The 13,735-nt window shown below is 55.2% G+C and overlaps 1 protein-coding gene across 1 annotated transcript in view; it reads left to right on the top strand.

The window, feature by feature from the left end:
• The window catches only part of ATP6V0D1 (ATPase H+ transporting V0 subunit d1), a 39,239-nt gene that overhangs the window by 11,801 nt on the left and 13,703 nt on the right, over positions 1–13,735 (top strand). Inside the window, exon 2 of the mRNA XM_077887151.1 lies at positions 12,991–13,162. Coding sequence (XP_077743277.1) covers positions 12,991–13,162 — 172 coding nt within the window. The remainder of the gene's footprint in view (positions 1–12,990; positions 13,163–13,735) is intronic.

The following is a 13,735-nucleotide window of genomic DNA, read 5'->3' as shown; positions in this document are numbered from 1 at the left end:
GAGGGCCCAAGTTTGCTTATGATACTTTGGTTCCTGCCCCCCGCCCCAGGCTGCGCACTTGCCCACCCTCCTGTAGTCAGGGTGCCTGCTACAGCATCCGGGGCCCTTTTTCTACCTCATAGCTGCTCTTGTACTTTGGACTCAGCGGTCAGACACACTGCAGCTCACCAGAGGGTCTGCATCAAAAATGAACAGGTGTGAGGGCATGAAGTAGTGGTCTCTCCTATTAATCATCTGTGCCTGCTTAGCATCAGGCTCCTCAGGGTCTCCCTGGGTCACCAGGAACTTTCTTGAGTTCTGTAGAAAGTGGGGCATCAGGCACTCCATGGCTTCCTTTCCGGCCAGCTATGTGATGCGGAGCATGTGATTTAACACTCTGAAGCTTATTTGCCTGCCTATAAAATGAAATCTTGTGCAGACTGTGAGCACGGTACCTAGCCAGAGTGCATCCTCGACAGATATTTCTGTGATTAGATGAGTAATGCCTCAGTATGGGTGCTGGCGGACTGTTAGGCTTTGGTGTACAGGGGAGGAGTGCAAAGGCCCCGATCCTGGAGGGGATGTGCCATGTCATGGACTGTTCTGTTTCTGGGTAAAGCACTGCTTTTTGAAATTTTTTAAAAATTGTATTTTTTAAAGTAGGCTCCACACCTAGTGTGAAGGCCAACATGGGGCTTGAATTCATGACTCTGAGATCAAGAGTCAGATGTTTAACTGACTGAGCCACCCAGGCACCCCTAAAGATTTTTTTAAAGATTTTATTTAGGGGTGCCTGGGTGGCTGAGTTGGTTAAGCGCCTGCCTTCAGCTTGGGTCATGACCCCAGGGTCTTGGGATTGAGTCCTGAGTAGGGCTCCCTGCACATCAGGGAGGTTGCTTCTCCCTGTTCTCCTCCCCGTCCCCCCGCCCTTTGCTTGAGCTCGGGCTGTCCCTCTTTTTCTTAAATAAGTAAAATCTTAAAAAAAAAAAATAAAGATTTGGGACACTTGGGTGGCTCAGTGGTTGAGCATCTGCCTTTGGCTCAAGGCATAACCCCCAGGTCCGGGATTGAGTCCTGCATCTTGCTTCTTGCCTGCTTCTCCCTCTGCCTGTGTCTCTGCCTCTCTTTCTCTTTCTGTGTCTCTCATAAATAAATAAATAAATAAATAAACAAACAAACAAATAAATAATTTTTTTAAATAAAGTTTTTATTTGTTAGGGGGAGAGAGAGTGTGTGTGCATGCACATGAGAGCACAAGCAGACTTCTCACTGAGCAGGAAGCCCATCTTGGGGCTCAGTTCCAGGACCCCAGAATCATGACCTGAGCTGAAGGCAGATGCTTAAGCAACTGAACCACCCAGTCATCAGGCACCTACCCCTAAATATTTCAAGTAACCACTATACCCAGCATGGGACTCAAACTCACAACCTCAAGATCAAGAGTTGTATGCTCTACCAACTGAGCCAGCCAGGCACGCCAGTGCCTGCTTTTTTTAGATATGGCATTAGGCAGTAGAGGCGGCGTGGGGGTGGAGTGGAAAGCTGGATTAAGGGATTTTGAGACTTGAGCTGGGAAGCAGGAGTGTAGGGGACTGAGGATGCCCAAGCTTCCTCTGCAGTCTCTCCAGTTTTGCTCCTCAAAAGGTTCTGTCTTCAATGATGCAAGACAGACCAGTGCCTCATGACCAGATTTAAGCCCACCTTGTCTCCATTCTGGCTTTCCCAGGCTTATATCTACCTCAGGCCTCTTCCATGTTCTTTATGACACATTCCTGTGTGGCTTTGTAGGTGCCTGCAGCCTCCTCTCCCAGGGATCACTAGCTGGGGAGAGATAGGGACCAGAAGTCTGAGGCAGATACTAGATTGGAGAGCTGTGTTGAGAGGAAGAGTGGATCCCCTTCGCTGTTTACAAAGCCATCCTCCCTGTGGCCACAAGGGGGTGTGCCATGACCACTCAGCTGCTAGAGAACAGGGGAGGGGTGTGTGGCTGGACTCCTGAGTCAGCCAGGCTGCCTCTCCTCTCCTCTGCACAGCATCTGCCTGTGGCCGCGTCCCTTGGGACTCTGTCCTGGGCCCTGCTTCCCTCACCCAAGTCCTAGTTGGCCTTCTCAGATTAAGTAGGACTCACGGCTCAGTGTCTCCTGTCTGTCCATCTCTTCCTGTCCTCACTTCTCTGTGCCCCAGCTTCCTGGGTTGGGAAGGAGGAGGCCAGGGGAAATTCTCCGAGGCTCTCCACCTTGGTGCTCAGTGCACACTGCTCCAGCCTTAACCATCACCATCAAGCTGTCCTCATTTCCCCCGACCTGGGTCATGCTGGTAGCTCTGAATCAGCAGCAGCTGCAGCAAGTAGTAGCTATGAACCAGGGGTCTTACAGGCTCCAAGCAGGACTTTGAAGCTGCCTAGGATCAGGGCCATATTTCACAGGCTCCCAGAAGCATCACTCTTCCCCACGTGGCCTCCACTCTTCCCCTGCAGCCCTGATCCCTCCAGGAGAGGGAAGATTTATCCTCAGGACAGACTCCTTTTCTCCCAATGTTCTTCAGCACTTTAGGGGACACATAGGTGTGCATGTGGCACATAGAGGTGCATGTGAGTAGAGTGACTCTGGGAAAGGTCCAAACCAGACACCCCAAACTCTGTAGGTACTATAGGTACATACAGTCACACTGGAAAGGGCTTACTATTAGGTGACTGACAACTCTCCTCTTCTACTCTGCACCCCAGTTTGGGGGACATTTCCGTTGACCTCCCTGGCTGCTGCCTCATCTAACACATACTTGGCTGATTTTTTAAAATCTGTTCTGCGCTGGCCTTCCTCCTTTTTTTAGAGGCAGGAAAATCAAGGCTCTGATGGGCCGCTTAGTAGGTTTGGCTGCTGTTCTGTAGCCTAACACGTGCTCTGTGTGTCTCCATCCAGCACTCTAGCTTGAGGGCCTGGAGTGGGGCTGCCCCCATGTGAACTTGAGTGGTCCTGAAGAGTGGCAGGCAGACTTGTGGCAGGGGAAAGGGATGTGTGGAGGAACAGCCCCGACTGAGTGCTGGGCACTGCTTTCCTGGCCAACTTTGGCCTAGCCCTGGGCACTTGCCCAGACCTTGTGTCTCCTTGGCTACTCAGGGAGCGACTTTTTCAGGCCTTAACCTCAGCTGAGGCTTTGCATTTGGCTAGCGGATGGGGCTTTCCCCTCTGAGAAGCTATCTTGGTGTCCTCACTGTTAACAACTCAGCTTTTCCTGCCTTTCCTTGCTCTTGTGGCTGCTCAGAGGCTCCACAAGCCCGGGCCTCTCCCTGCACCTGCTGTCAGTTCTTCCAGGGCTATCCCATGGGGACCCAGGCCTCTAGACTCACGCTGAGCCCTTGAGTGGCCCTTAGGGGCTGAGTTGTGGAGAGTCAGTGTGATTAGGCCTGACCAGGGTGGAGGATGTCAGAACTGGCCAGCCCCCTGGAGGTAACCTTATCCAACCCTCTTATTTTAGCTGGGAAATTGGGTCTAGCTGAGGGCCAAGGGCTTGCTTACAATCTCCTGATACCAGTGTTGGCTTCTCCGGTCCAATCTCTCCACAGTCTTTGGTTGTTTCCTTTTTCTCCTGCGTATGTTTACTGAAGGATGGCTGAACTATGCTACTGTGTGCCTGGCCCCGAATTCAGGAAGTCGTGGTCAGGTGAAAGAGACCCTGCTTTGAGGGCCCCTCACCATTCCCCCAGGCCTTGCCACACGGTATCTGGCTTAGAGATTAAAGGCCTGGGAGTCCAGGAATATGGATGAGCTGCAACACATGACCTAACACACAAGGCCATAAGGCTGCCAGAGCATGGGTTATAGCTCACCCATCCTCCTCACCCATTTAGCCCTTTAAGCTAAGGATCCTGGGATGTTATCCATCAGGCCTGGAGCAGGTTCCCTGTCTCACTGTCACCCCATTCCTCCATTGGCTTCTATCATTTGGACCTAGCCTCTGCTGTGAGGCTCCCTGAGCAGGTGACCACCTATCCCAGGGGCTGGCCCAAGTCCACAGCGCTGATCGTGCTGTCTGGCATGTTACTGTGTACCCTGTACATGTTCTGCCAGTCCCTTGAGCAGGTTGGGTAAAAGGGTCTGAGGGTACTATAAGGGATCAGGCTGGATGCTTACAGCTCCTGCCACTTCTTACCTGGCCCGAGCCTCTTGGCTCTCCTGGTCATGGGTATGAAATGGGTCAACTTTGCTTCTGGCCTGGGTTGTTCAATCCAGTTTCTATAAGCTGCAGCGAATGAGGCTTTGTGCTAAGAGCAGCATGGCTCTCAGCCCCAAATGAGAATTGATCCAGTGAGCCCATCCATAGGGCCTAAGTCTAAGCAAAATGAATATTTCCACAGCTTTGGCTCTAGGCCTGGTGGAGCTGGCAGGATGCTCCAGCCAAGATCCAGCCTGACCTGGCTTTATCTCACTGTGAACAGTGCTGCCGGGGGCCCTAAAAACTGCCCTTCCCCCATCCAGCAGGGTTCTAAGCCTTCCTCAGTGCCCTCCTCTGTGTGTAGAACAGAAGCCCAGCATCAAGGGCTGACAGGTTCCTTCAGCGGGTGCAGGCCCATGGGCCCAGGAATCAGACACAGCCATGGGCCAGCTTCTGAGCAAGCTCCCTGCCGCAGCTGGCCCTGCCTGGGCTGCCTGGCACCTGGCCATACCAGACCACTTTACTTCTCTCACTCATATCCAGGCAAACTGAACATCTTTGGTAAAATGCAAAGCTCTTCCTTGCAGCCCCAGATCCACTCCCACCTGCAGGTTCTGTACCTATGGTGGCAAGCCTGAAAAAGAAAGAGCTGGCTCAAGGTCAAAGTGCAGGGCCTCCGCTGAGGCGTGGCCCATGCCTCCCAGGGCGAGGCAGGGCAGCTTGGTTCTCAGGCTGGGCTGTGGCAGGGGAACACAGGGAAGCTGCCTTCCAAGCCCCATGTCTCCTGGGACGTGCCAGTCCCGAGGAGCCTTAGGGCCTGGGTGGGGATGTTCTGGTGAGGGGATAGCCAGGTGGATCTCCACTCAGTCAGAGCAGAGTTTCTTGGAACTTGCCCTGGGTGCAGCAGTAACCAGTTCTGCCCCTCCCTTTGGCACATGGGACTGTCGCCTGCCTGGCACCCTTCCGACTGTCAGATAGGTTGACTTCCTCATGGGATATGAGGGATGCTTTCATTCTCCAGCCACAGGGACGAGGTGTTCCGAAGAGCATGAGGGTAATTAAATGTAGTTCTTCCACCACCTGCCACCTGTCTCGGAGCAGAGAGAAGGGTAGTAAACCTGGGTTGGACATCCTGCTGCCTCCTGGATGTGGGGAGTGACACTCCCATTTAATCCCCATGTCTGATATGCTGGCGAGGAGTGCCATGGGCCCCTGGTGTCAGCTGCAGCACCTCTGTGGATCAGTCCCATCACCCTCTGTGACTGCCTCACCTCACCAAAAGGCCTCCAACACAAAACAAAATACTGGTCCAGGGACCAAGGAAGGAGAACTCTCTGTCCTTTCCCTGCAGGGGCTCTACCTCACGCCAACTGAAACCCAGTAACTTACATGTGGCCATGCCAGCAGCGGACTCCAGGTTCTTCCCAAGACTGCTGGCCCGCCAGCCTGGGGGCTTCCCATGGAGCAGGAGCTGCCCTTGGCTGCACCACCTCCTGCCTGCTCCCAAGGCCCCCAGGACAGCAGCTACATGGTGCAGACGTGGGTCCTAGCCTCTGTCCACGTCTACAGGGCTGCCCCGAGCTCTATATTATCTTGCTGGTAGGTGAAGTGGGTTTCGGGCTTGGGGTCAGGAGTCCCAGATTTTGAGTCAGCTCTGTTCCTCCCTCCCTAGGAGACAGCAGAGTGGGTCTCATGCTGCACAAGGCCCCCCATGGCCTTTACAGTGAGGAGGAGGACATGCCAGAGGGGAAAGGTCGAGACAGACTATGGGAAAGAAGGGCAGGGGTGTTCTTCAGGGTATGGAGGGGGACAGGTTGAGCAATAGGCTGGAGTTGAGAACACGTACCACCTGACTGGGGCTGAGGGTCTTGGTTAAGAAGCTCTGGGTGGGATCCACTCTCCCCAGAGAGATGGACTGTGGTGTACTATGCTCAGTTCTAACACTGCCTCTGCTCAGTGTCTGTCGCAAGTGCCCTGCAAGGCTGGCATCACACAGCCTTTCACTAGGTGACCAGCCAGGAGCCTGGATCCAGAGGGATCCACAAGCTGCTCAGAGCCAAACAGTAAGACAGGATTTGAACTTAGGTCACTATGGCTCCAAAGCCCAGGTTCTCCCTCCCCTGTCCCATTCAGCCACCTGAGGAGCAGTGCTTGAAACCAGTGATCTAGCAAAACTGGACTGCAGAGGGGTGTAGGAGGCAGGGGCTGCAGTAGGCACCAGCTGATGGGGATCAGATAGATAGATGTGCACTGGTCAGGGCAAGAGACCACGGGTATCTCAGTTGGAGGGGTGGGCAGTGAGGAGGTTCTGGATGGGGAAGGCAGGCGGCACCCAAGGGAGTGGAGGAAGAGCTGGCATTTGATAGGACGAGCTGGAACTCAGGGTTAGTTGGTTGGTATTATGTGAGGTTTGCAGGGGGCCTGTGATGGGCCCTGGTGGAGGTTTGGGGTGAAAAGGATGCTCAGTCTATGCTACAGGTCCCAGGTAAACCCAGGGTTAATGGTTTCCATGCTCCCATACTGGGAGTTCCAGATGTGGTGCTCTGACCCTGCAGAGCCAGCCAGCCAGTGCACACATCTGCTTTGGAGCTGATATGAAGAAGAGGTCTCAGCCACCCCCAGAGCCTGGGGAGGAGACTCAGGCACGGCACATTTGCTGAGGCGGGGCTGTGGCTCCAGTGGGCCACCAGCCTGGCCATCTGTCCATATCTGTCCAAATGTCTGAGTTTCCCTGCTTTGAGCCCCTGGAAGTTGCAGCTTTAGAGAGCCTCTGGGGGCAGAACAAGCACTGGGAGTAGAACCCAGTTCAGTATCTTCAAAGTAGACCCCTCACCTGGGCTCAGGGGAGTGTAGAACAAGCTCTGAGGCCCTGCCCTCCTTGAAGGGAGTGGCAGGGTGGGCATGATGGGCTCTAGGGAGCATATTTGCACATCTGGTTTTACTCAGTGGGCCGCAATTCCTGAAAACCCCTGAGCTCCCCAGGAGAGCATCGTTGAGTGACCTCTGGAAAAGCAGAAGTGAAGTCTGGGAACACACTGTCCTCTCACACTGTGCCGTGGCCAGCTGGCCAGCAGGGCCCCTCCGTGGGCCATGAGGCCATGGGTGAGTCTAGAGCAGGGGGCCGCCCCGCCTAGTGTACTGTGCCAGGAGCTGCCTCTATGCCTGCTGGGCCCTGGGGGCAGCGTGGGATCAACTCCCTGGCATGGGCCAAGCCCCTCCCTTCCTGTCTCCCCGGGGCCCTTGGGGAGGGGCTCCAGAGGCTTGGGGGCTGAAGAGGCCACGTGCTGCCTGCCCCTGGGAGTCCTGGAGGGGCTGAAAGATCACTTTCAGGGCTGGCAGGATCTGGGAAGGGTTTCAGGAAGTGGATGGGGTTTAGGGCTGCCCAGCTGCCACCTCTCAAGGCCTGGCTGGGACTGGCTGCCAAGCCCACACTTTGCCCCACACAGAGAAAGGAGTGCTGGTCAAGCCAGGCGTCCCTGTGCCCCCTTGCTAATCGGGGACTGGGTGGTAAGCGGAGGTGCCAGCTGGGGCCAGGGCCTTGCTGTTGAGGGGTCTTGGCCTTGAAGACATGGTCTGAGAGGTAGGCGGGGTGAAGCTATGGAGCCAGCTTGATTCTGGTGTTCCCTGTGAGCCCAGGGGTGGGGGGTGGGGGGTGGGGGTGGGAGAAACAGCCGGGCAGGGCAGCTGGGGCTGCAGCCCACCCACAGGCCTTCAGGGCACTCAGCGGACCCTGCTGCAGCCAGGGCAACGATCTTTGACCGGGCAACCTCAAGGTGGACAGTGGTGCCCTGTGGCAGAGGGAGGGCAAAGGCCTCTCTAGCTGTTTTCTGCACTTCAGGAGCTTTTTCCCTAGGGCATCCTGTAGACTTCTCTGAAGCACTTCCTGGAGCAGAGATCCTGGACAGGTTGCCCTAGTGAGAGCATGGGATGAGTAGAGCAGAGAGCTGAGGGCTGAGTCTGACGTGGTGCTAGGGGGGAGGACAAGGGGCCTCACAGACTGTGGGGAGGAGGCAGGACTCTAGCTCTGGGCCACGGAGGCCCCTGGGTAAAGGTGACAACTACATGCTGGAGTTGGACGACTGCTCTAGTGACGCTGTGAGAGTGGACTTGGGAGCAGGGAGCCCAAACCTGGGGCAGGAGTCTAGCAAAAGGGCACCAGGGTGGCGAGGAGGCCTGTGTGGCACCAGGAGATGGGAGCTGTGGGAAGAATCACTATGACATTGGGACAGGCGACCCTTGGGAAGCAGAGGAGGTATATGCTGATGGGGACTGAGGAGCAAGCCCAGAGCCCGCAGGGGAGGCTGTAGGCACTGGGAAACTGAGTGGGTGAGCTTCCTTTGAGGAGGGCTTTAGGTTAGACTGCAGAGAGAACTTCCTGATAGCAGCAGCATCTTCTTGGACATGAGAAATCAGCCTCTGAGGAAGTCTTTTGCTGTGAGAGCTCCCAAGCTGGCCAGACATTCCTGGTGCTGGGCCATGGATGGGAGGATTTGGGGTAGACAGCTGGGCTTGTGGGTAGACCAGAGCAGTCCCCTGAGTGTGCGCTAACCAGAACACGGCTCATGCCTCAGCCCAGGCACGTCTGGAGCTCTCAGGGGCTGTCACCGAGGCCGTCAGGCTGCTGAGCTCACGGTGCAAAGCAGAACTAGCCCCTGCCTTCCCAGAGCCCCCGGCGTCCTTGGCTGCCCTCGGGGGCTGGGCCAGGGCTGGGTGGCCGGGTCTCCCACGAAGCTCTCAACAAGTTCCAGGCCTCTCCTCCTGTGTTTAGATCCCACCCCTAGTCACACCCTCTTTTCCGCATCCCTCAGAGCAGGAAGCTGCTGGTGGTGATGGGGTGGTTGGGGGCGGTTCTAACAGGCCTCATCCCAGCCCTGGGGACCATCTCAAGGGCTTGGGGCTGCCCATAACTGGTCCTGGGCGCCAGGTTGCTTGAACAGGGTCAGAGCTGGTTCAGAAGCCCTGTGTGGTCCAAGCAGAGGGATCGGCTAGCCTGCCTGCCTCCAAGTCGCCTTCTTGGCTGACAGGCTGTCCCCTCTGCTTGGGTCACAGGGAGATGCAGGGTTTGGCCAGGGAAAGTGGTCTGGAACGGCCCTTTGACATCATCCCTGGGGGCTTTTAAAAATGAGTTTCCTGGTAAGGAAGACTCCTTAGGCCTTGGGCAGTATTCTCGGTAGAGTCTCAGGGTTTGCTCTGATCTGACAAAAGCCAGCAGAAACCACCCGGCCGTCTGTGTTCCAGTGGTGCTGGGAGCCGCGGCTTCCCCAGATGCAGTGTCAGCAGAACGCAGCGGCCAAGGCACAGGGGGGTTTGCTGTTGGGCCTGTGCTGAGCCCCACGTGGGGGCAGGCAGGGAAGAGCCCACCCCTCCACTTTGCCCCTCTCGTTCACATGCACGTGTGCCTAGCTTCTCTAGCAATAGACGTTGCCACAGGTGACACCAGAGGGGCTTGCTGAGGCATGATGTCAAGTGGGCAGCGAGTGTCTAGACAGCCTCCGAGGTCATGGAGGGGCCTGCCCTGGCTGCTCTCCTCTGCCACCTGCCAACTCTTCTGGGACTAACGTCTGTCCAGGCAGCTGGGTCCATATCCAAAAGGTCCATCCTGGGCCAAGGGCCATGGGAGAATGTGGTCAATGATGTAAAGGGTCCAGGAGGAAAGGGGGCCAGAATTGGGGACATCAGAATCCACCAGGCTTGATCCATGTCCTGGCCCCTCTGTGCCTGACTGGGACTCTGGATAGGTTTCATGTTCCCTCTCATTGGTCTTTTCTAAATCTGTGAAATGGTCATGCTCCTGGCAAGGGGCTGAATACACAGCAGGAACCCCTCTGCTTCCAGTTAGGGTGGGTCTGGGTTTCCCCTGGTGTTGGGGTGCTGACTCTTGCTTGACCAGTGTGTTGGATGGAGAGTCAGTGGGAGCTGGAAAGAAGAGAGGGTACCTGGCAGTGGGGAAGTTGTTGAGTGCACCTTCCCAGCAAAGAGAAGCCCTGTTTAGAAAGGCAGAGGCTGGACAGGCTGCCGGAGAGCTGAGGCTAGGGTGATAGCATTTAGGGAAGTCTCTGGCAGCATGTGCAAGGATGCTTTGGAGGGTGGGAGGCAGGAAGCTCGACTGGACTTGCTGTCTCAGAGAATAGTGGGGTCACTGGGATGAGGTGCCCTGCTAAGGGGACTGGGTTTTGCCCTGTACATCTGGCCTGGCCTCGAGGCCCAGCTGTGAGCTGGAGAGGAAGGAGTCTTATCGCCTGAGATGGGTCTCTGCTGGCTGCAGTGGCCGGGTGGATCAATGAACAGGTTTGTCTGGCAGCTGCTGCGCTAGACGGTCTGACCCAGAACACCACATTCCAGCCCTGGCTTCCAGCTGCTGTCCGCTCTGCAGCTTCCCCTAGTGGGGATTGGAGTACCTGCTGTGCCCGGGTCAGAACCCCCTGCCCAGTTTGTTTTTTAGGTATCACAATGTTTGATAGAAATATATAAAATCAGGGTATGAATATGACTTGATAAATTAAGTGAAATTAATTTCAATACTATATTAAGAGGGATCAATTCATATTGTCACTCTGTTTCACACCCACAAAAACGACTTCGAAAACATTAAGATCTTTCAAAACGGATTAGTTATTTGCAACTAAAACCACGTTTCTTTTCACAAGAGTTGTGTACTCTTCCAGGGTCAAGGATGTTAAAATCTGGCACATAAAACCCACTTCTAGAGGTAGGAATGCAAGGTGACTTACAATTATAGCAACCATCAGCTATAACCATCAATTATTGTTAAGAATTTTTCTTTGACAACCAAATGGGTACTTAAACATTGCAACAACTCAAGTACCACTGAGAAAAATACCTTCTTTCACCCATGCCTTATTCTAAGCATAGGTGGGCCTTGGCCAGACCAGGTAGGGATGGGGAAGATGGCCTGGGGCAAGGACGTAGGAGTGTGCACACCTGCTGGGCAAAAGGCAGCAAGATCCGTGAGGCAGAGCAGGGGGCTGGTGACTTCTCCCTTCCCTACCTCACACTCGGTTCTGTCCCATGTTTGGGTGGCTCTGGAGAGAAGTAGGTGGGAGTGATGGCAAGAGCAGCAGATGGTGAAGGCCTCCTGCAGGCCTCACAAGGTGAAAGTCCACTCTGTGAGGACCCAGGAGCCACAGAGGACATGAGTGCTGCTTGGCACCCAGATGCCACCCAGCACTGCAGGTAGAAGGCATTTCACCCAGGGGCATGCACACTCCTCCCTCCCTCTCACCTCCCCCTCTCATCTGCTCTCTTGTCTCTCCTTTAGCATACCTGACTCCAGGCTGGGAATGTTCTCTTGATGGTGTGCAGGAGTAGGGGCTTTACAGGGAATCAGCCATGCTGTCCCTTACTTTGAAGCAGCCCAGGAGACCAGAGACATAGGGAGGCTTGATCAGGGGGGCTTGTGGAAATGTTCACAGGTGCAACCCTTTTCTGTCTTCCCCTGGGCAGCCTTCCCAGGGGACAGAAAACATGTAGTCCCTTACAGCAGAAGCCAGCTTTGGCTCTTGGGCCTTCACACGCACACACACTCACACATACAGGTTCCTTCTCAGCCACTGTCCTTGGTACCCCATCACTGCTACGATGTCTCCTGTTTCAAAATCCAGGAGGAAACTCACCTGCTGTCCTCACCAACACTCTCCCCAGACTTTGGCCCATTCTCCAGGTACTTACCGAGCATGAAAACGTGCCAGAACATACTCTGTTCTAGACTCCAGCATGCCGCAGTGACCCCAGATCCGTGCTATCATGGAGCTCATGTGTCCTGTGATAGTTGGAATAAGTGTAACAAAGAAGAGTGGCACAAATGAGGGATAGAGTGGGAGGACTGCAGGAGAGGTCTTTGAAGAGGGGCTGTCGGAGGATATCATTACTTTCTAGGCAGAGGAACAGGGAAAACCCTGAGGTGAAGACATGCATATGTGTGACGTGCTCTGCCTTGTGTCTTAAGATCACTGGCTGCTGGGTGGGGAATAGACCAGGGATGGGAGACAAGGGTAAAAGCCAGCTTGTTGCCCTGATCCCACTGGGTCTCACCTGTCTTTCCCACCAAGACCCTTCTGCTTGTCCTCTTGTCCCTTTTCCCTTGCCCTGTCCCTAATGGCTCAGAAGAGCCCAGAGGATTGGCCTATCAGCCTCTAGCCACTCCTATAGCAGGGCTGGTCTTTCCTCCCAGCCTCGAGATGATCTCCCCCTCATGCCACTCATTTGCCCTCCAGGCCACTTGTCATTCAGGCCGTCTTGTTGGCTGTTGCCTTTGTATGTTCCTGTCCGTGCCCTTTGCTGTGGCCCAGCCCAGCATGTTCTCTCATCCTCAGACCCATTTCATTGGCCACTCCACTCCTTTATTTTGTGGCATCTCCTTTATTTTATATGGATTGTTTCTGCCGAAGTGTGGATCTGCTCTTCTAGCCCCGAGGCTCTGGAGGGCAGGGCCCGGGTCTTACTGCGCTCTGGGTTAGGGCCATCCTAGAGCCCACCACATAGAAGGGCCTCAAAGGCTATGGGTTGTGAATGGCACCTTGGGTTGGGGTTTCCCAGGCCTTCTTCTCATTTGGAGGAACAGTTGTTCTACTTGTGCTTGTTCCTTGGGGCCCAGTGTCCTGGCTCATGACCCAGGGGTCTGGAACATCTCTGGAGCCTTGGCCTGACCGCCCCAGATTGGAGCGTGAACAGGGAGGTGAAGGCGGGGACAGGAGGTCAGGGTAGCAACAGGCCTCAAGCACAGGGGAGAGACTAGGGCCCAGAGTCCGGGGGCCAGTATGGACAGGGTCTTGGGGTCCTGGGGAGGCTCAGCATGGCCAGCCCTCACCCCTGCCCCCATCCCCCTGCTTTGGGTTTCAGACCTGAAGCTGCACCTGCAGAGCACAGACTACGGCAACTTCCTGGCCAATGAGGCATCGCCGTTGACCGTGTCAGTTATTGATGACCGGCTTAAGGAGAAGATGGTGGTGGAGTTCCGCCACATGAGGAACCATGCCTATGAGCCACTCGCCAGCTTCCTGGACTTCATTACGTAAGTGCCTACGGTCCCTTCCCCTCCCACTGGGCAGGAGAGCTGCACCTGCCTTGGCTGGCCGGCTGGCCGGCTGCCTGCAGAGCCTTCCTTCTTGGACTGTGGAGCTGGGCTGGTCATTCGACAACCCTGGATCTCCAGGCCACCACCTGCCACCTCACTGCTGCCTGGGAATCTGGTGGGCAGGCAAGAATGTCCCACACCACACTGTAGTGTTGGATGAAGCCTCTTTCTTTGCACCTCTAGCATTACAGAGATTGGGGTGGGGAGACCAGGGATGATGGGAGCACTTTTCCTCACTCACCCTGAAGCATCTACACTGACTCCTTGCTAGGTCTCCATTTTCCATCCTGAGGTCAGGGGTAAGGGGATGGGCAGAGCTCTGCAGAGCCAGGTTCTTGGAATGGACCATTCAGACTCTCCAGCCCTTCTGAGCTGAGGCCTGTTCTCCATCTTCTCTGTCCACAGCCTTGGGCCTTAGGGAGAAGGAGGAAGGCTCCACACCTGACTGCCTTTCCCAACAACCCAGGTCCCTGTGTTTATGATGCTTGGCTGCCCCACTGTCTAACCCTT

The sequence above is a fragment of the Canis aureus genome, chromosome 3, assembly GCF_053574225.1.
Source record: "Canis aureus isolate CA01 chromosome 3, VMU_Caureus_v.1.0, whole genome shotgun sequence".
NCBI classification, from domain to species: domain Eukaryota; kingdom Metazoa; phylum Chordata; class Mammalia; order Carnivora; family Canidae; genus Canis; species Canis aureus.
Note: the sequence above shows the minus strand (reverse complement) of the source record. Positions and strands in the feature narration are given on the sequence as shown.